The sequence below is a fragment of the Somniosus microcephalus genome, chromosome 34 (genome assembly GCF_052327205.1).
Source record: "Somniosus microcephalus isolate GS21.2 chromosome 34, FLI_Smic_1.0, whole genome shotgun sequence".
NCBI classification, from domain to species: Eukaryota; Metazoa; Chordata; class Chondrichthyes; order Squaliformes; family Somniosidae; genus Somniosus; species Somniosus microcephalus.
Genome location: NC_141020.1, coordinates 23,044,294 through 23,067,548, shown reverse-complemented (window position 1 = coordinate 23,067,548; position 23,255 = coordinate 23,044,294). Strand labels below are relative to the sequence as shown.

General features: G+C 47.5%; 1 protein-coding gene across 1 annotated transcript in view; it reads left to right on the top strand.

The window, feature by feature from the left end:
• Nucleotides 1-23,255, top strand: part of LOC147096877 (cation channel sperm-associated auxiliary subunit gamma-like) — a 297,982-nt gene that overhangs the window by 34,676 nt on the left and 240,051 nt on the right. Inside the window, exon 4 of the mRNA XM_085973141.1 lies at nucleotides 2,880-3,035. Coding sequence (XP_085829267.1) covers nucleotides 2,880-3,035 — 156 coding nt within the window. The remainder of the gene's footprint in view (nucleotides 1-2,879; nucleotides 3,036-23,255) is intronic.

Here is a 23,255-nt window from a genome sequence, read left to right as displayed (position 1 = left end):
AGAGGAATGTAGTATAAGCCTGTTTAATGTTCCGACTTGAGAGTATACTCTAATCTATTTGGGTTTTCAGAAGAAACTAGTGGATATCATATGCCCATGGAAAGTCAGGACCAAGTTAATTTCCCTGATGCTTTAGGTATAGGTATGGGTATCTGCAGCATATGGAGTTTATGAAGTTCTATCTTGTGGTAGAAGGCGTGACTGTGTGACAGGTAACTTTATAATACTAGTGAGACGTCAAGCCAGGGATAACAGAATGGTGATGCCCAACTAAGGAGTGTGAAACATACATAGCAAGTTTAATATATTATAGATAGATTTAATAAGCCATCATGCCAATGCTTTTAACAATAGATAAGGAATGAAGTTAACAAATTGGCAAGTTGGATTAAAAAGTATCTTAACAGTAGGAAACACAGAGAGAGAGAGACTCACAACAACGGCCAGGATACATAGAGTGAGGAGCCAGGTAGCAGAGGGATTGAAGATGGCTACAAAACATAAAAGAGAGGGTAGGAGTTAAAGGATGTTTCTTGGACTGTCTTAAAGTGGTAAGTGGTATCCCAGAGGGCTCAGTACTAGGACACCATATACATAAATGATTTGGACTCAGAAATGATCTTTAATGGGGCACATTCCCCTTTACCACGCTCTAGCCTCCTCCTCCTTCTCTTCCGCTTGTCCCTCCTCCTTAGCTCTTCACCGTATGCTTGGTGTCAAGGGCTGTGCCCTCATGATGGTGAAGTTGTGGAGCATGCAGCAGACCATGACGAATCTTAAGACACGCTCTGGCAAGCACTGCAGGGCTCCTCCAGAGCGGTCCAGGCAGCAGAAGCGTTGTTTCAGCATGGCAAGGGTCTGCTGTATCAGAATCCATGTGGCAACATGGCTTTCGTTATATGCATGCTGCCCACGTGTGTGTGGGTTGTGCACTAGAGTCATGAACCAGGTATTCAGCGGATAGCCCTTGCCGCCCAGTAGCTACCCTCTGGTTTGTCAGGGTGACTCATATGTGGGTGGTACAGCAGACTGCCGCAGAATTAAGACATCATTACTGCTGCCAGGATACCGAGTACTGACCGACATGGTGCGCTGAATATGGTCGCACACCAGCTGGACATTGAAGGGTTGAAATCCCTTCTGTTTGCGGTACATCTCTGAATTCACATGCCATTATCGACCTGTGTACTGTCAATGGCTCCCTGTACCATGGGGAAAACTGCTATGCTGGCGAAGCTGCGTGCTTGCTCCGCCTGCTTCTCTCTGGCAAGAGAGAGTGAAATCAATTCACCTCTCTTTGCATACAGAGCCTCAGTGACCTCCCTTATGCAGCAGTGAACAGCAAACTGGAAATATCAATACAAAATCAAAATACTGCAGATGCTGAACATCTGGAATAGAAACAGAAAATGTTGGAAATACTCAGCAGGTCAGGCAGCATCTATGGAGAGAGAAACAGAGTTAACGTTTCAGGTCGATGAGCTGCAAGTTCTGACGCAAGGTCATCGACCTGGAACGTTGACTCTGTTTCTCTCTCCACAGAGGCTGCCTGACCCGCTGAGCGTTTCTAGTATTTTCGGTTTCTAAACTGGAAATATCGCCTGCTTCGGCCTGGAAGGAGCCCAATGAATAAAAATTCATGGCCACACTCACCTTCACAACCACTGGCAATGCCGTCCCCGCCCTGCTCTGAGGCTGCAGTTCTGCCTGCAACAGGCGGCCAATTTCATTGAGCACCTCCTTAGTGAAGCGGAGACGGTGCATACACTGTTCTTCGCTGAGGTTGAGGTAGGAGAAGTCCCTGGGTGGATATAGCCTCCTGCTGAGTGTCCTTTTGCCCTTCCTCCTCCTCCCTCTTCGAGCAACTTGTCCTTCTCTGTGTCACCTCTGTTCATTCGCCCTGTCATGCTGCAGGCCATAGAGGATACAAACTACTGCACCCATGTCTGGGAGTAAATTGTCTGAGCAGATGCCTTGAAGTTACCTCGCACACCATTCCCTGAGCACTTCAGCAACTTCAAATAAGATAACCAACCACCAAACACTTCGACAATATCACCAAGAGCCAGCAGTAATCAATCAGCAACGAACCCGAAAGCAGTTGATAATGTTTAATATTGTTGGTGGGGGGTCCTTCCTGCTGCTGAACACATGTTCAGCTGTCCGTATTTAAAAAAGGGTGTTAGCTGGAGCATTGAGGTCGAAAATAGCAGCTCTGGCGTCAAATCAGAGTTGCATGCTGATTGATGTCACGATCTGCGTGCTCTGCATACTTCCGGCGCCCACGCTAACGACTTACCCAAAATGGCATCCAGCGGTGTCCATACCAGAAGTGAGCGCACATGACGTAGACACCATTTTGGACCCAAAACGGCACTATCAGCGCCGAAAAACCAGGCGCCACGGAGTCGAATTTAGCAGCAGAGACTCCAGTAAGAGAGCAGAGGAACAGCTGAAAACCTACTCACTGTCACGGGTTTGTGAGTATTGTTATATATAGTCTAATAATTCTACCATCTGAAATAACCAAAATTGACTAGCTAAAATTGTGTAGGAAATTATTCAAGGATAAGATAAATGAAAAGGATTTGATAACTAATGATAAATAAAATTTACTGATTGGCAAACCAAGATTACTTGTCCCCAGCGAAAAGTACCCGCTTCCCTTAAAGGGGAGAGATTCTCACCGACCGACTGAATAAAATTCGATACAGGAAAAACCCTTTTGAGTCAAAGAATGAAGCTAATGCTAAGGCAATCTTTCTTACCTGAATAAAGTTTTGGTCTAAGAAAGAATATAGTAATTTTGGTTTTGTTAAACTTAGAACAGAGTCTGAAAGTGTTGACTTAGAAGTTCTTTGATTTTTGTTTCCTTTCAGGTTGTAGAAATTGGAAATTTAATTCCTATCCCCAGTCCATCATCTCCACTCTTGTATTGGGCTGACACTAGTCCAGTTCTGATACTCGGAGGAATTACTAATCGCAAGGTTGTCCTCTTATCCACCACTGAATTTGATGATTTTACTATTTTGGAGGTGACTTTCAGTTTTATTTGAAACCTTTTGGAAAGTGTACATTATATTATGTATGTATTTGAACAAAATATCAATATCTAATGGTGAGTGCTCTCAACATTCTAATAGTATTGCACATGTAGCTGGCGCTATGCCACCCAAAGTTACAAGAACTCAAGCTTTTTATGTCAATTCTAACTACAGTGCTTAACGTTTGCCACAGGGTGACACTAACGCAGTGCTTTTCCTATAGATCAATAGACATTTTGCTAAAGGGAAGTTGTCTTGGGACGCAACAGAAATCCATTTTTCATGTTCCTTCTGCTCGTGTTTTTGACGAATATCATGGGTTTGGGCGTTGGGGCTAGGAGCAGTCATGGGCCAGTAGCTGACTGTTTAATGGCAACATTGTCACTGCTACTATGCCTCTCTTCCCCTAGCATTTGTTAAAGGGCTGCGCTGACTGCTGGCCATTCTGCCTTGTAGGGGGTGGTGTCGTGGTTGTGCCCAGTCAGCTTCGCCTCTGACTGTCCCGTGAGCGGTTCGAATCGCTCCCACACCCCTGGGTTCTAAACACCGGACTTAGGTACAGGCGGTGATACAGAAAATCGAGTAGACAAGTGGTTTGGTGTAAGTAAACCAAGATTTTATTAAAACAGAATAAAACACAGTCTTATGAGAATTACTGGTATAAAATACAGGCATAAACAATTACACTTATTCAGGGAATGGGGAACACACGGCACATCGAGGGAAAAACACAACGACATTAACAATCCCCCTTTATCCTTATCCCACCCCCTATACCTAACTGGATTAAGCTATGAGGGGCCAGGAATTCATGCTCACCAATCCAAAACCTGTTGCTTTAACGGTTGTGAGTTTTGAGGTTTGGTCTTCTGTCCTTTGGGGTACTCTGTCGCCACGTGGTCTCAGGGCGCGGTGCTGGAGTTGTTGATGCGACACACCTTCCCTCTCCTCAGCTACCGTCGTCGTCTCGTCGCGATGGGTTCTCTTCTTCTTCTCCCTCGGGCGGTCGTCGGCGGTAATGGGGCAGTTGGCGGTTTTTACTGCTTATTCGATTTTACTACCCAAGCGTCAAACGCCAGCATATTCGTTGCGGCCGTGGACACCCGCGCCTAACGCCAGTTTATTTGCAATGTTCAAATGCCAACTTATTCTCACTGTCCATACATACACTGCTAATTTCTTCCCCAAACGCCAGCTTATAACTAGGCGTTTGGTTTTTACCAATGCGTCTTTTGCTGCCCTTCTCTGCTCTTGTCAGGCTTTACCTTCTTATTCGTCTCGTCTTGTCTCGTTTCGTCTGCCCTTTTTGTGGCCTGTGTGTCCTGTATGACTTTGAACTCGGGTCTCGTTCTCCTCCCGCGTTTGGTCCCGGTGTAATGGACGTTCTTGGTTGTTGAGCAGTGCGGGGAGCGAGAAGAGAACCTGCCATGAGGCCAGGGCACGAGTACGATCGGCAGCAGGCCAAGGCCATAGACAAGTCAAGGGAAGAAAGCGATTGCTACTGATGGGCCTACAGTTATACCCATTCTTCCACTCCTTATCTGCGCGCCAAATCAGGTCAGTCCATTGTTTAACTTTTGGTGGGCTGTTTTAAATGATTACAACCATTTGTTTTAGCGACTTTGGGAGTGGTTGTCTCCGGCTCTAATTGCCCCGATGTCCTGGTTGCTTTGTCATGGATAAGACTTAATTGTCCCCATCCTACCTTGATGGTTACTGTGAGCTGTTATCGATTAAACATGCAGAAAGCTAATGGCCACCATTATGGGCCCATTCTAATTTGATTTGATTCAATTCGAATAAATGCATATTCTGTGTTTACTTTGTCTGGCTGGTTCCCGAGAGTCCTGTTTGTATTGATTTCTTTGTGGGTTCAATGACGAGACATTTATGAAAGAGAATGACTTTTAATCTAAAGCTTATTCAACACTTTTATACAGCTTTTACAGGAGACACGATGCTAGTGATGCATCTAGAACGAAACTGAAACTAAAACTCTCTGCCTTGCTTCTCTCGGTCACATGCCCTCTGCTGGTCAGGCACAAGCAATCAATACATGCAAACATGCTATTAAGGCATCATAATCGAACAGGCAAATACCATCTCTATTTGCTGATATCATTACATCTCCTTTTCTTAAAACAAAAGTATTTTACTTTTAACTAACAACATGTTTTCTTTGTATTAATCTGCATTTTAACTGTAACACTTAATGAACTTACATTATCATTATCATGATCAAGGTTTTTTAACCTTGCTTTGTGTGTTCACATGAAATATGTCAATACACTAGAACTTGAAGAAAGAATAAGATAACATTACTTCCTTCTATAACAATAGTCCTTAAATTTGCTCAATGAGTCTCTCAGGAGGCTTCACGTGTCTTGAAGATTTTCTGATTGATTGTCCTTGAATCTGAGTTGTTGCCTCAGATGATGTGTTCTCAGCTGTGTGATCAGGTTGTTCAACAGTATCAGTCTCTTGACCTGCTGTGGCTGGTCCCATGAGAAGATCTCGACGATTTCTTCTCAGAACAGCACCCTCATCTGTCTGAATGGTGTATGATCTTGGTTGAACTTCACTCAGGACAGTTCCCTTCTGAGTCCATGTGTTTGTTTTGCCTTTGAACCTTACTTGGTCACCAGTGTGGAATTCAGGTAGGTTTTGTGTTCCTCTGTCATAGTAGTACTTTTGCTTTTCTTTCTGTTGCTCTTTGAACTTCCTCACTTTCTCCCCCTCTTTTGTTTTCAGGAGGTTCTCCGGGATGGGTAGGTTTGACCTTAGCCGACGTCCCATCAGGAGTTGGGCTGGTGACATACCACACTCGAGCGGCGTTGTGCGGTATACAAGCATGCTTTGGTAGAAGTCAGTTCCACTGTCTTTTGCCTTGTACTTCAGTCTTTTCACTGTGTTTGCGGGCTCTCCTGGGTCAACAGCTCTGGACAACGTGTCTGCTGTATACATCAGCTTACCTGGTGTGTACGCAACATTCAGTTCATCATAGACTGTCTCTCCTTTGCTTTCCACAACGAGGACTCTCTTTACCAGGTTCAGTCTCTCACAGGCTTTTCAACCTAGTATGGCTTGCACATCCTTTGGCACCACGATTAATGCTAGCGTGTGCTCTCTGTCCTTGTGTGTTACTTTGACAATGCATCTTCCTTTCACTGGTATTTCAGTACCTGAGTATCCTGTCACTTTCACTTTGATTCCATGTATCTTTGGTCTGGGTCTAATTTTCTTAAAATCAGTCTCTGATATCACATTAACTTGTGCTCCAGTATCCAATTTAAATGGAATGTGCATGTCATTCACTTTTAGTGTCAACATCCAGTCTCTTTCTTCTTTTTTGTTTTCAGACACAACATCTACATAGCACTCCTCTATGTCGCTTTCATCTACTGCATGGACCTTGCTTTGTTGCATTTGGTTCTTACAGCAACGGGCATAATGGTTGTTCTTGTTGCAACTATTGCATGTTTTACCATATGCTGGACACTTTCTTGGTGGATGCTGTGTACCGCATCGACTACATGACTTTCGATTGTCCCTTTCATTTTTGTTCGCTGGCCTCGCCTCTTTTTTCACATTGGCGCTCTTTTTGTTAAACGGTTTGTATCCGTTCTTTCTCACTGCATCCACGTTGCAGCTATTGTCACTGAACAGCTCCTTTGCCTGCAACTTCACAGTCTCTGTAGCCCTACACAGTGCTATGGCTTTTCCCAGGTCTAGATCTTGCTCTCTTAGCAGTCTTTCCCTTAGACCATTATCCGGAATACCACACACCAGTCTGTCTTTTATCAGCGAGTCTGTCAGTCCCCCAGATTCACACGATTTGCTTTTGTTTCTCAGTTCAGTCACATACTGATCAATAGTCTCACCCGTTTTCTGTACACATGTGAAAAATCTGTGCCTCTCAAACGTCACGTTATGTTTAGGTATGCAGTAGGCCTCAAACTGTTCCATTATTTTATCTAGCTTCATTTTGTCTCCATCAGCAGCGAATGTGAAATTATTATACACCTCCAGCGCTTCATCACCCACGACATGTAAGAACACTGACGATTTCTTATTATTACTTTTCTCGTCAGCTCCGATTGCTGATAAATACAACCCCACACGTTGTTTGAACCTCCTCCAATTTTCAGCCACATTACCTGTCAACTGAAGCGTCGCCGGTGGGAGTAAACCTTCCATTTTTCACTTCGTTAGCTATTCTCTAATGGTAAGTAACGATGTTCTCTTTTGGCTTGCTAATCTGTGGAGAGCTGATTTAACTTCAGATTTTTTCTCTTCATCTCTTTCAATCACTTCTGACACCATGTATTGATTTCTTTGTGAGTTCAATGACGAGACATTTATGAAAGAGAATGACTTTTAATCTAAAGCTTGTTCAACACTTTTATACAGCTTTTACAGGAGACACGATGCTAGTGATGCATCTAGAACGAAACTGAAACTAAAACTCTCTGCCTTGCTTCTCTCGGTCACATGCCCTCTGCTGGTCAGGCACAAGCAATCAATACATGCAAACATGCTATTAAGGCATCATAATCGAACAGGCAAATACCATCTCTATTTGCTGATATCATTACACTGTTCTCACGGATTCCTGCATTTTATTGTTTCGTCTCCAGGCCTGCTTGTTGGCAGAGCCTTGCTTTAAAAATCCTGTCAGTATCGGTCACGAGGTTTACAGAAGCCATTTTGGGTACCCTGCTTTTAATAACTTGTCCAAAACAGGGTCCCTTGATCCATAACTCGGGGAGTGCGGGAATTTTGAGAACCCTGCAACTTACAGCCTGCTGCTGCTGTCTGCTTAGCTACCTTCATTTCATCACTTGCTAGCCTGCCCGCTCATTTGGGTTGTGTCTGCTAATAGGCAAGGGAATTTATGGACAGGATAGTAATAGATAGAGAAGACATACTAAAATGATTAACATTACTGAAAGTTGGTAAGTCACCTAGTCTGGATGAAATGCATCCTAGGTTGCTGGAAGAAGCAAAAGTAGAAATAGCAGAGGCATTGGTCACAATCTTTCAATCCTCATTGGATAGAGGAGTAGAGTCGGGGAACTGGAGGGTTGCTAATATTATACCACTGTTCAAGAAAGGGGAGAGGGATAAACCAGGAAACTACAGGCCAGAGGGCCTAACATTGCTGGTGGGGAAGTTATTGGAAACCATTATCGGGGACAAAATAAACTTTCATTCGGAAAGGCATTGGTTAATCAAGGAGAGCCAGCATGGATTTGTTAAAGGCAAATCGTGTCTGACTAACTTGATTAAATTCTTTGATGAGGTAACAGAGAAGGTTGATCAAGGTAGTGCAGTAGATGCTGTACATACGGACTTTCGGAAGGCTTTCGATAAAGTGCCATTAGAAGGCTTGTTAAGAAGATGGAAGCCCATGGGCTTGAGGGGAAAGTGGCGGTATGGATACGGACTTGGCTCAGTGACAGGAAGCAGAGGGTGGTGGTGGTTGGATATTTTTCACACTGGGAGGTGATTTGCAGTGGTGTTCTCCAAGAGCCAGTTTTGAGTCCATTACTCTTTTCATTTTTTATAAACGACCTAGACTCGGGTGTAGGGAACAGCATTATAAAGTTTACAGATGATACAAAACCTGGCAACGTAGTAGATAGTGATGAGGGTAGTTGTAGACTTCAGGATGACATAAACAGGATGTGAAATGGGCAGAAGCATAGCAGATAAAGTTCAATGCGGAGAAGTGTGAAGTGATGCACTTTGGAAAGACAAATATGGAAAGACAGTATACAGTACTATAAATTGCACTATTTTGAATAGTGTGGATGAGCAGAGAGACCTTGGTGTCCATGGGAACACCACCACCTCCAAGTTCCCCTCCAAGTCACACACATCCTGACTTAGAAGTATATCACCATTCCTTCATCATCGCTGGGTCAAAATCCTGGAACTCCCTCCCTAACAGCACTGTGGGAGTACCTTCACCACACGGACTGCAGCAGTTCAAGAAGCCGGCTCACCACCACCTTCTCAAGGGCAGTTAGGGATGGGCAATAAATGCTGGCCTTGCCAGCGACGTCCACATCCCATAAACGAATAAAAAAAATACACTTATCCTTAAAGGTGGCAGAGCAAGTTGATAAGGTGGGTAAAAATGCATATGGGTTACTTGGGATTGTAAATAGAGGCATGGGGCTACAAATTGAGTAGTGCCCCGGAAATTGAGTGGTTGCGCCCCAAGAGGGAAGCAGGGCGCTACTGGAAGCGCCCCGCATCCCTCATGGGGCGCTGCAAGTGCCGCTGCAAGTGCCGCGGTATTGCAGTCCTTCCTCCCCTTCTTACAGGGGAGGGGCCTTGCGCAGCGCGACCCGGGCCCAGCTGGTCCCCTGGGGATCGGGAGTGCCGGCAAAAGAGCCCAGCACTCAAGAGAAGTGCCGGGCTCTTGGAGCGCAGCCGGCCCTCCGCGGGTGGGGCGGTTCAGGAGGCCGGGGATGGGAGCGCAGGCAGGTGCTGGCAGGCGGCCAGCAACAAAAATGGCCGCCCCGCACCTTGCCTTTAAATTGCGCCTCCCCGGCCGCAGGTAGGCCCCCCTGACCCCATCGGACATAGCATCTGCCCATAAGTCAGTGGGCGCTCCTGAAGATCGTGGCCGGGGCGCTGCGCACTGCGATGACGTCATCGCCGGCGGCGCAGCGCTGCGGGGTGCTACCGGTTAGCACCGCTGCTAACCTCCCGCTGAATTTTGCGGGAGGCGTGGGCGGCGCCGCGCCCTGGCGCTAGTTGCTTTATGCCCCGTTAGCGCTAACGGGAGGTGCAAAGCAACCCAATTTTTCCCCCTAGAATATAAAAGCAAAACAATTGTGCTAGAACTTTATAAATCACTGTTTCGGCCTCAGTTGGTGTATTGTGCGCAGTCCTGGCATCACACTTCAGGAAAGATGTAGACCTTAGAAAGGGTACATTGGAATTTTACCAGGATGTTACTAGGGATGCGGGACTTCAGTTATGAGGAGAGGTGGAACAGTTAGGACTGTTCTCCTTGGAACAGTGAGGTTAAGAAAAAGAAAGACTTGCAATTCTATAGCGCCTTTCACGACCTCAAGATGTTCCAAAACGCTTTACATCCAATGAAGTTTTTTTTGAAGTGTAGTCATTGTTGTAATGTAAGAGGTGATCTAATGGAGGTTTTCAAGATGATGAGAGGTTTTGATAGAGTAGATAGAGAAAAACTATTCCCTCTGGTGAGTGGGTCAATAACCAGAGGTCATAGATTAAAAATCGTTGACAAAAGATCTAGAGGAGGGATGAGGAGAATTCTTTTCACTCGGAGAGTTATCGGGATCTGGAACGCTCGACCTAAAAAGGTGGTGGAAGCTGATTCCATAAGTAATTTTAAAAGGCAGTTGGACAGGTACTTCAGAATGAGGAAATTACACGGTTACGGTCAAAAAGCGGGGATGTGGGACTGCTCTTTCAAACAGGCACGACAGGCACGACAGGCCGAATAGACTCCTCCTGTGATTTCTATGATTCTATGAATAGGTGCGCTTGTGCCACATTTCCAGCAGAGGTTGAGAAGAAGGCTGCCCATGTTTCAGGGTCGTAGAATGAAGAACTTATCTGAAAAGAAGGATGTTCAAGAAACATCATGCCTACATACAGGCTTTGAGGCCCGTCTCCAAGGATGTGCAGCAACTGACAGTTGTGACTCGAGTTTACAGCTCTTATTTATAGTAACATCTAGGAAACTTTTTTTTGTTCTAGACATCAAGGGGGATAAATTCGGTTGATTAGCGCCTCCCGTTAACGCCCTAACAGGGCGCAAAGCAACTGGCGCCCGGGCGCAGCGATGTTTGCGGCGCTCGCGAAATTGACCAGACATTTTGCGGTGGCGCTAAACACAACCGCCCTGATCTCCCGCACCCGCAGATCGCGACATCAGTCGAGCGTGCAACGCCCCAGTAGCGCCCCGGACCGGATATTGAGTGGCACCCCCTGCCTTTCCACCTGCCGTTAACAACGACAGGTAGGGGGGAGCGTTTTGCAGTCAGGAAGGGGCTGGGGGAGCACTATTTAAAGGCGGCCTCTTCCTGCGTTTTTTTGTCGGAGACATTTTTGCAGCAGGCAATCTGAGAAAGAGAGCGAGACTTTTGGAGAAATTCAATGCTGTGTGAAGGAGTTTTGGGTACTGAGCAGCACTTTGCAGGTTCTTTTTGATTTGACCTTCCTTGCATCGATTTAGAAGAGACTATGGGGGCTGCACTGATTCGGGGTGTCGTTCTGCACTTGCAGAATTGGAGACAGCAGAGACGCAGAGAGAGAATGGCAATCATGGCCAGAGGGAAGAGGGCCAAAAGGCCTCTGCACAGGAGACTTTACCCTCCCAGGGTATTCCGGGAACAATTCTTCTACATTTAGTTTGTCTGAGGAGCAGTGTTTGCGCAGGCTGCGCTTCAGCAAGGAGGTGGTCACTGAGCTCTGCCACCTGCTGCAACCAGATCTGCAGCCTCAACTGAGGACCAGGACGTCTCTGTCAGTGGCAGTGAAGGTGACAGTGGCTCTGAATTTTTATGCCAGCGGCTCCTTTCAAGCATCTACTGGGGACATTGCCAATATCTCCCAGTTCACTGTCCATAGCTGTATCCGGGAGGTGACAAATGCCCTCTATAAAAGGAGACGCCAGTGCATCTTTTTCCCCATGACCCGGGCCAAACAGCATGAACGCACATGTGACTTTGCTAGGATAGCGGGCTTCCCCATGGTGCAGGGCACCACTGACTGCATGCATGTGGCATTGCGGGCACCGCATGAAAATGCAGAGGTTTTCTGAAACCGCAAGGGCTACCACTCCTTAAATGTCCAGTTGGTTTGTGACCATAGACAGCTGATACTCGCCGTCAATGCCCACTATCCTGGCAGCAGCCACGATGCTTTCAGACTGGTGTGCCAGACCTTTTCCAGGCACCACATCAGCCAAGTAGTTGGCTCCTCAGGGACAAGTGTTATCCACTCTGCACCTGGCTGATGACACCGCTCCGTAACCCCAACACCCCTGCCGAGCTGCGGTACTCTCCTGAGCGAGTCTCCCTCTTCATAGTTGTATGCTGCATTCTTCACAACCTGGCAATCCTGAGGACCCAACCAATGCCACCGGTGATTGGTGCACCACCGGAGGAGGAGGAGGAAGAGGATGAGGAGGAGGATCAGCAGCAGCACCGAGGCGGGAGGGAGGCCCACAATGTTGCCACTGCAAGGTCCGTCTGTCAACAGCTGATAACAAGCCGCTTCTAGGACCCTACTCAGAAGATGGCTTATGGCATGGAGAACAACATCATGGAAAGCAACCCTCAACCCCTATAGCCGGCCAAAGCTGCAATGATTCCAAAGGCCAAATATGTAAATTTTGAATACAATACCTTTTTTATTTAACAAACTCTGTGTCATTTATTCAGGACAAACAATTAGAAACAAACACAACAAATCATGAATTTACAGAACTGGTTCTCACAAGCTGGAGAAAAACGCCATAACAGTAAACAAATGTTATCAGACAAACCTCGACCTTTACTACAAACATTACCACCTTTTATTTAGTCCTCCTACTGTTTGCCCTTCGATGGTGATCTTCGTCCCCTGCGCACTTCCCCCCTTCCCACCCTACTGCTCCTCTGTAATGGGGCCCCAGTGGCTGCAGCAAGGCTGCTGGAAGGCTGCTGAATGTCAGATGCTGAGACTACAGATGCCCTTGACCAGCTCTGGGCCTGGAGGCCCCGGCTGCAGACTGCACCAACTCTGCATGGGCGGCAGCAGTCTGGGCTGGCTGTGTTGCAGGTGGTGACAAGTGCAATGGGGAAGTGACAGTGTGGGAGCAGAAATGCTGTCATCCTGAGAGGACAGCACCTTCCTGCACGACCAACACACTAGCACTCCCACGGGGCAGCACCTCAGCATCCGGAGCAATCTGCTCGAGCACAGATTGCTGGTCTGCTGCGGCACCGTGAGAGCCCCGGGGCAATGTGGCTGAACCACGACGATGGGAGCAGTCGGTGCTTGCATTACATCAATCTGAGACTGCATGAGAGCAGTCTGAGATTGGATGGCAGCAGCCAGTGACTGAATTGCAGCACTAAGCCGTTGTGTTGCGACGGCCTGTGCTACAGCAGAGTGCTCCACACTCCTTGCCAGTCCATCAGTGCTTTCGGGCACCCTTACCATTGCACCCATGAGCTCAGTGTGCATGTTCAAGGCCTGGCTATTCATTTCCGCGATGAGGCGCTCCTCCTCTGCGTCCAGTGCAGCAGGACTCACTTGCCTACTTGCCCTCCAGGGAGCTGGCCCCCGAGCTTCCCTATCCCCATGGCGCTGCTGCAGCTCGCTGGGTCCCGGAGCTTCACCCTCATCAGACCCTTCCCCCCTGCTCCCCTCCAGGGGAGGCGTGGTCCCAGTGTGGGCATGGGCTTCCTTGGGAGACGCAGGCGCTGAGGCTCTGGCTTCCTCTTTCTCCTCGCCTGGGCCGTCGCTCCCACTGCTTGGTTGAGGGACAAGCTAGTCAGCTGAAAGCAGGGAGGTACAAGAGTGGCTTTAGCGTCAGGACAGGGGGGCAGTAAGGGAGCAAGGACTGGAGACATTTAGTAAGTTGGATTGAAAGCGTAAAAGGCTGGTGTTGTGAGGGGCAAGTGGAATGAGAGAGGAGAGAAAGCTGATGAACTTACCATTGCTGTCCCCAAGGGGGTCGACCTCTCCAGCGGCCACAGCACCTATCATCGGACTGGCAACGATCCTGTGCACGCGCGCCTCCAAATCGCTGAGGGACTGCAGCTCAGCTGGCCCTCCACCCGTCCGTTGCTGCTGGCACCTGTTGTGAGATAGCTTGGCCTGCAAGAAAAAGGATGGCGTCTGAGTAAATGTACAGCCATGTGCCTGCCTGATGTACCTCCCATAGTTGAATAGCCCTTAATGTATGCAGCCAAGTGCTTGCCTGATGTGCTTCCCATAGTTGAATAGCCCTTAATGTATGCAAGGTGTGGAATGTGTGTGTGTGTGTTTTATGAGATGGCCATAGGTCTTGGATGAGTGTTGGGCATTTGGGGTTTTTAAACCCTCTGGGCACAGAGTGAGGTTGAGATGGAGGGATGTAGAGGTATTGAAAAGCAGCCACTCACCCTGACGACCCGAGTGAGGTCGTTGAACTTCTTCCGACATTGGGTGTGGGTCCTGGGCACCATGCTCCTGGAGGAGATGTGCTGAGCCACATCCCTCCACACTCTTCTATATTCGTGTGGCAATGGCCTCCTGCCACTCTGTAGGTAGTGTACTGACCTTCGGCGCTCCACTGCACCAACCAGAGCCACCAAGGCCCAGTCACTGAAGCGCCAAGCTCGTTCCCTGGACCTCTCCATTCTTCTTTGCAGCAGAATTCAAGTTCAGGTCTGTCCAGGCCAAGATTTGCGCCCGGCCGATAATTGCGCCCCAAACTGGGCGATACTGAATTTCTCCCCCCAAGGCTCCAACATTTGTTTGGGAGGGAGCGCGGGGCAGGAGTTACAGGGTGTCTGGCTGAAATTAAAAGCGGAACGCATTTAAAATTCTTCTATCAGATTTCCCACCTGACAGCCAGCCTGATTGACAGGCTGGCTGCCTGTTAGGTGGGAAAGCCTGCAGCACAAAGCCACAGCCGGGAAGGGAGGGGGGGAGATGAGGGAGGAGAGATCGTAGTCGGGGGGCGGGGGGGGGGTCCGGCAGGCAGAGATTGTGGCCGGGGGGGATGGATCGTGGTCCGGGGAGAAGCGAGATCGTGGTCGGGTGTCGGGTGGGGGGAAGAAGAGAGATCAGATTGGCGGGAGGGGGTGGGCGAAGAAAGATCGTGGTTAGGCATGAGGGGTGGGGGGCAAGATCGTGGCTGGGGAAGATGGGATCGTGGCCGAGCGAAATTGTGGCCTGGGGGTGGGGGAGCCAGATCGTGGCCGGGGGGGGGGTGGTGGTTGGGAAGCGAGATCGTGGCCAGGTTGGGGGGGAGGGGGTGGTGAGATCATGAGCGGGAGGGGCAAGATCGTGGCCGGAGGAGAGATTGTGTTAAGAGATGGGGGGAGGGGCTTGGTGTCGGAGATCACGAGGTGGGTGATTGGGGTGAGTCATACATAGCAGGAGGTCGGGGGTGGCGGGAGGGGAAATCGTGGCAGTGAGAGATTGGCTGATCATGCGGAGGGAAGCTGTTAAGCTTGTTGGGCCTGGAGGAAACACTCCTGCTCCTCATGGCCCACAAGCAGTGCTGTAAATGCACTTACCTTATGGATCCGACCATTACTGCCTCCTTTTACCTGCCGGGTTTCCCGGGCCTTGTGAAACCTGTCCGAAATGGGTAAAAAATAAAAAGCATGCAAAAGTGGAGCCACACAGCCTCTTGAAAAGCTTTTACGGACTGACCTGCCTGCTGAGAGCGGATTGGTCGCCCGCCTCCGTTAAAACTGGAAATGAGCAGATTGGGGTGAGGTTTTACATTTTTTAAATTTTAACTTCTCACTCACACCCAACCCACCCATTCTTGGGGGTTAAAATTACCCCACCCCTCCCCCCAGGAGTGTTTGGCATCTTCCTTGGAATCTACAGCAAACCCCGACCTATGGAGCATCACCTGCACAAAACATAGACTGCAGCTTTGCTGGCAATAGGGGAAAGAATGGACGACACTCTTCATATTTGAGTTCATGGCCATGGTGGCTGCTATGCATGCTGTTAGCTCTCAGGGGTATTAAGACCTGATAGCTGCCATTAGAACAGCCATCCCATTGATCACTGGGGTTACAGCTCCAGGGCCCAATGGAATGGCGATGGCTGGAGATGATCTGCTGGATAATGCTGTCTTTCAGGACAGCAGCACATGCCAATCCTCCAGCTTTCCACCTTAGAACACCATGCCAGTGGAGCATAGGAGGTGCTACCAGACTGCTGAGGAACAAGCTTTGGAGATACAACCAGCAGCATCTTCCTCCCAGGAGCCAGCTGCCATGAGAGGAGGTCCACCCACAATCTTGTGACCCTTTTGTAGAATATGAGCAGCCAACCACTTTTTTGTTGGCCTTCAGGTTTCACCTAGGAGAAGCACTAGAATAAGTGCAAGAAAGGCACCTTTAATTTATGGGCTGAAAAGTGGCAGGTAATATTTGCTCCACACAAGTGCCAGGCACTTATGGGATGTGGGCGTTGCTGGCAAGGCCAGCATTTATTGCCCATCCCTAATTGCCCTTCAGAAGGTGGTGGTGAGCCGCCTTCATGAACCACTGCAGTCCGTGTGGTGAAGGTACTCCCACAGTGCTGTTAGGGAGGGAGTTCCAGGATCTTGACCCAGCGATGATGAAGGAACGGCAATATACTTCCAAGTCAGGATGGTCTGTGACTTGGAGGGGGACTTGGAGGTGGTGGTGTTCCCATGTGCCTGCTGCCCTTGTCCTTCTAGGTGGTAGAGGTCACGGGTTTGGGAGGTGCTGTTGAAGGAGCCTTGGCGAGTTGCTACAGTGCATCTTATAGATGGTACACACTGCAGCCACGGTACGCCGGTGATGGAGGAAATGAATGTTTAAGGTAGTGGATGGGGTGCCAATCAAGCAGGCTGCTTTGTATTAGATCTTGTGGAGCTTCTCGAGTGTTGTTGGAGCTGTACTCATCCAGGCAAGTGGAGAGTATTCCATCACATGCCTTGTGCCTTGTAGATGGTGAAAGGCTTTGGGGAGTCAGGTGAGTTAGTCACCACAAAATACGCAGCCTCTGACCTGCTCTTGTTGCCACAGTATTTATGTGGCTGGTCCAGTTAAGTTGCTGGTGACCCCCAGGATGTTGATGGTGGGGGATTCCGCAATGGTAATGCCGTTGGATGTCAAGGGGTGGTGGTTAGACTCTCACTTGTTGGAGATAGTCATTGCCTGGCACTTGTGTGGAGCGAATATTACCTGCCACTTTTCAGCCCAAGCCTGAATGTCATCCAGGTCTTGTTGCATGCGGGCATAGACTACTTCATTATCTGAGGAGTTGTGAATGGCACTGATCACTGTGTAGTCATCAGCGAACATCCCCACTTTTGACCTTATGTTGGAGGAAGTTAATTGATGAAGCAGCTGAAGATGGTTGGGCCTAGGGCACTGGCCTGAGGAACTCCTGCAGCGATGTGCTGGGGCTGTAATGACTAACCGCCAACCACCACAACCATCTTCCTTTGTGCTAGGTATGACTCCAGCCTGTGGAGAGTTTTACCCCCTATACCCATTGACTTCAATTTTACTAGGGCTCCTTGATGCCACACTCGGTCAAATGCTGCTTTGATGTCATGGGCAGTCACTCTCACCTCACCTCTGTAATTCAGCTCCTTTGTCCCAAAGCTGTAATGAAGTCTGGAGCCAAGTGGTCCTGGCGGAACCCAAACTGGGCATCAGTGAGCAGGTTATTAGTGAGTAAGTGCCGCTTGATAGCACTGTCGACGAAGCCTTCCATCACTTTGCTGATGATTGTAAGTAGACTGATGGGGCAGTAATTGGCCGGATTGGATTTGTCCTGCTTTTTGTGGACAGGACATACCTGGGCAGTTTTCCACATTGTCGGATAGATGCCAGTGTTGTAGCTGTACTGGAACAGCTTGGCTAGAGGCGCGGCTAGTTCTGGTGTACAAGTCTTCAGCACGACAGCCGGGCTGAGGACCTGCTGTTAAGATCAGTAGGGCCTCCACATCCCATGCCTTGCTGACTTCTTCGGCTGCTATCAGGCTCCACCGCACCCATCCTGTCTCCCTATTAATATCAGGACCATAATCTCTGGATTGCTGAATAGTGCCATAACAATTACCCATCAAATTTACCTAAACTGATCAATCTCCCATGGCATTGCATACAGTAACTCCGAGACTATGGTCTCTCTCTAACCTGTCTCAGTTGTATTTATGTTGTCCAACCGTCTCCTCTTCACTTCTATATCTCTCTCTCTCTCCTCTGCTTTTCTCTCCGTAACTTTTCTTTTCACCTCTCTATGACCTCTACTGCTTCGCTCTTTTTCTTTCCTTTTACATGGGAGGTAGTGAGTGGCAAGGTCTGGTGGGTAAATGAGCCGGCGATGGCTGCAGGCTACATTTAGGTGGGGTTTATGGGGAACATATGCTCTGAACTCATTTCTCCTCATGCTTCCCACCACCACTTTGCTCACATTATGACCCCTTCCTCATTACCTTCCCACTATCTCATACCCTTCCACCCATCTCCCTTACTCCCAACTCTTATTTTTGTACTACCGGTCAACATCTGTACCTTCAACCTTGGTTTGCTCTCACTCAGCTGACCCTTAATCATGTATCAACTTCATTCCACCCACTCACTCACCCACGGGCAAGTAGTGAGAGGTCAGAGGCCCCCTTACCCTCAACCTGTTTTATTCCTCCCTTCCCCAGCCTACGCTCTCTTCCTATCTGTTTCCATCACAGAGGTTTTATTTGCTTTCAGAATTCAATTTACTTGTTTTTGTTAATTAAATTTGAATGAGGAAAGGTACCTCTTTCTTTGGGATCAATTTTGACTACCTTCACCTGGCGTTAATGGGGCACCAACAGCCTCAAAATGCAGTTGGTAGCCTTACCACTGTGTTAACATCAGTGATGTGGTCGGCTCCATTTTGAAAGGGGAATACTTCCAGATGTCCAAAGCGCCCACCTGTTTCAGGCGATAGGCCCCTTTTAATATGGAAATAAGGGTCCGAAGACGTAAATAGGACCCGGATTGCCATTTTAGGTCAGAACTGGTCGGAGCCTGCACAGTTCCACGGGTGATGGAACCGAAGAGGCCTACTAAAGGTGAGTATTGAATTATTACTGTGGGCCTCCTTACTGAGCGCTGCTCCAGGGTGCACAAACATAATCTGGGCCTCTGCCGCCCCGGGACTTCCACCCTCCGCGATTGCGACCCGCCCCAACTTACCTTGCTAGCAGCCGCACCGGCCCAATAAATCCAATGAGGAATTCAGGAGAGTGGTTAGCATGTGAAACTTTCTACCACATGGAGTAGTTGAAGCAAATAACAGAGATGCATTTAAGGTGAAGCTAGATAAGTACATGTGGGAGAAAGGAATACAATATGTTGATAGGGTTAGATGAAGTAAGGTGGAAGGAGGTTTGTGTGGAGCATAAATACCAGCATAGACCTGTTGGGCGAATGGCCGGTTTCTCTGCTGTAAATATTATGTAATGTAATGTTGAGGCCTCAAGCATGTGAGCTGCATTGGGACAGCTGTTTGGCGCCCTGCAGCTCGCATGCCAAACTTAAGTGAGTTCAGGGTCTCAAATTGGCAGGGGCCTCTTCACCACCAGAACAGATGACTGACTAGCGTGCTCCACAGTGGTTACGTTTTACTTGGGGCAAGTTCGTGGCGGGCGGGGTACGAGGTGGGAGGGAAATCCGTGCAAAGAGTTTAGAGTGGGATCTGGGCTATTTAAATTCCCAGGCATCGTTTAAATAAAGCAAGACTGACTCTTGCCCAAAATCATTGGAAGTAACATTTGTGCCAGCAGATTGAAGAAGAAATGGGGACTGCAAGGATATTGGGGACCCAAGGGAACGGTTCCTGACATGAAGTTAAGCTTCTGGTCAGTGGTGACATGCCCAGGATGTTGATGGTGGGGGATTCGGCGATGCTAATGCCGTTGAATGTCAAGGGGCGGTGGTTAGGCTCTCGCTTATTGGAGATAGTCATTGCCTGCCATTTCTGTGGTGCAAATGTTACCTGCCACTTACCAGCCCAAGCCTGAACATTGTCCAGGTCTTGTTGTGAAGGGATAATTACTAGCCTTAGCCCCTTTAGGGCTATCCCGGATCGGGCGTATTCCTCAGACGTTCACTTTCAACTAAAGTTTGAGGTAGCCGAATCCTAAAGACGCTTAATTGGGTCTAAAGGTCTGGACTATCTCTCCCTAAAAGAAAGGAACAACCTGAAAATGTTACCGTCCTCCAGATAGCACTTTTAATAAGTCAAATCAAATCAAAATCAAATCAAATCAACTTTTATTGTCATTGTTAGTGCACAAGTGCAGTACAACGAAATGTAGGCTTGCGGCTCCCGAGAGTGTACATTTGGATTAAGACATTTAAACATTCAACATACATTTGGCTTGTAGTATATTAACATAACATAACCATAATAAAGTGCATTGGCAGATGTGCAGGCTTTAGAGTTTGTTTGTGGAGTTCAGTAGGATGACAGCCCTGGGAAAGAAGCTGTTCCTAAATCTGGTCGTACGGGTGCGAATGCATCTGTAGCGTCTCCCAGATGGCAGGAGGGCAAACAGACTGTGGCTGGGGTGGGTAGGGTCTTTGATGATGGACCGTGACCTCCGTAGACAGCGTTTCTGGTATATGTGCTCTATGGTCGTTTAGCTAGCTGTAACGTTCCGGATATTATGAGTGTCTGGAAAACTCCCCCAGAATTCTGCAACTCCTTATCAAAGAGCGTACAGAGATTGAGTTTGCGAGCTTTGGATACAGAATTCTTATGAGACAATTCTAAAAATATATAGATTTATTAAAGAACCGACATGCAGTTTACAGTTGGTGAGTCAATCGCAACATTAACAGTTCCAAAAAGAGAAAACTTACAATCCTATTATCAGAGAACCTTACTTTCAAATCTTAACTTCGCTACAGTTTTACAGTTCTTAAAGTCTACAGGATATCCACCAAAATCAAATATATTTGATCCCCGAGGTACAAAGAGTGGTAGACTACAGAGCTGCCTCTGAAGCCGAGAATCGCTTTGCCCGATTAAAGCGAGTCTGTTATCCCATTTGAGAGTTCAATATTTATACCCTTTTCCAGTGGTATTTCCTTTAAGGTTTTCTGCTGATGTAAGCTAATTATCTCTAGTCATTTTTCTGCTGACCCCTGCAATTCTTACAGTTACCTCAGCTGGTAACATTACAGAATTATGTCTCCTCTCTAGGTGTTCTAAGCTTACCATAAAAAACGGTGGGACAGCAGGTGTGTTTTTTACTTGATGTCATTTTTATGAACTCAGATGTCTGTGCTTCTTTACGAGGTGTAAATTAGAACACCTTATCCAGGGTGAACCATTGTTTCATTCCCAAAGGTCAGCCTGTCGGGAGCCTTTAACCTGCTGTTTCAATAAGGTTATTGATTCAGTGTCAACAACTATCTTATCTCAATAGCCAGAATGCTTTCATAGCTATTTCATAGTTAGGTTTCTAAATTTCCAGTTTGTCATGTTTTAATAAGGCCGGAATTCTTTCATGAGATAGTGTTTTTTTCTGAATAGGTTATATAGCTTATTCCTTCACAGTTGCATGCGGGTATGGACTGCTTCATTATCTGAGGAGTTATGAATGATGCTGAACAGATAGAGCTTTAAACTAAAAAAGGGGGCGGGAGGGGTCAGGTGAGGGGAAATTTAGAAATCTAAAGAGAAAGGTCAGAGCAATAGAGCAGTCTAGCGATTTGGGTAAAAATAAGCAGAGCGTGACAGGAAGGGACAGAGAGTTTAACGGTAGCAGTGCTGCAGAGAATAACGTCAAAGCAGGGAATTATGTCAAAAAAAAATTAAAGCCACTTTATCTGAATGGACAAAGCATTCATATCAAGATAGATGAACTAATGGCACAAGTAGAGATAAATGAGTTTGATCTAATAGCCATTACAGAGACATGGTTGCAAGGTGGCCAAGGTTGGGAACTAAGGGCTCGATTTTCCAAGCCCCGAGGAGGCGGGACAACATGTAAAATCGGAGAAATTGGGGGCGGGTTGCAAACCCGCCTCCGTGCCCTTTTGCCAGGAGGCGGGAAGATGTGCAGCTTCGGGTCCCGTCTCCTGGAGGCGGGAAAGGCTTTTAATCCTTTTAACTGCCTGTTAACATGTAGTTAACAGGCAGAAAAAGGGATTAGTGCCATTTTACCTTCACAGGTGAAGGCTTCCCGACCTCGGAGAACCCCGCCGGGTTGGAGGAGACGTGGAGGAGGTCTGCAGCAGTCAGAGGCACCTGGAAGTAAGGCGTAGAGGTGAGTGATGGATGCAAGTGTGGAGTGGTAAGTATGCAAGTTGAGTGATAAGTTTAAAAAAGTATTCACTTACCTTTTTTTACTTCTGTAGCCTTTGGCCATGCTGGATCGGGAGAGCGGACATCCACCTTGTCAATTTCAGGTAATGGCTGATGGACCCTCCAATCCATCAGACATCTGAAATTTACTTTTTTACAATGTTTTTTCAGTCCTCACCACAAAAACGAATCAAACTCAAGAGAATGTCAGTGTTTGACAGCTTCACAGAGCTGTCAAACACTGTCATTTCTTCTTTCAAGAAGTCTTGACAGATAGCACATCTGAAGTTGACGTGATCTATCAGTGACTCCTTCCCTAATTGGCTTGCTGAGCCTGCCGGGCGGGCTTAACAAGCTCAATCAGGGGAAAATCCCTCTTAATGGTCAGGTGAGGATGGAGGCGGGACATTGACACGACAAGCAGCAGCCCCGCCTCCAAGTCGCCTCCATTGACAAAATCGAGCCTTAAATGTTCCAGGGTACTTGACGTTTCGAAAAGACAGGCAGAATGGAAAAGGAGGGGGAGTAGCTCTGCTAATAAAGGATGACATAAGGACAGTAGCGAAAAAGGATCTCGGCTCAGAAGATTAGGAAGTAGAATCAGTATGGGTGGAGATAAGGAATAACAAGGGGCAGAAAACACTGGTAGGAGTAGTATATAAGCCCCCGAACAGTAGCTGTACCGTTTGTCAGAATATTCATCAAGAAATAGTAGGAGCTTGCAACAAAGGTAATGCAATAATGTTTGGGGACTTTAATCTTCATATAGACTGGACAGATCAAATTGGCAAAGGTAGTCTGGAGGACGAGTTCCTGGAATGCACTCGGGACAGTTTCCTAGAACAATATGTCATGGAACCAACCAGGGAACAGGCTATTTTAGATCTTGTACTGTGTAATGAGACAGGGTTAATTAGCAATCTCAAAGTAAAGAATCCTCTGGGGCAGTGATCATAAAATGATAGAATTCCACGTTAATTTTGAGAGTGACTTGCCTAAGTCTGAAACTAGAGTCTTAAACTTAAATAAAGGCAATTATAGAGGTATGAGGGGCGAGTTGGCTAAGGTAGATTGGATAAATAGATTTAAATGTATGGCGGTAGATAAACAGTGGCTAGCATTTAAAGAAATATTTCATATTTCTTATTTTGACAA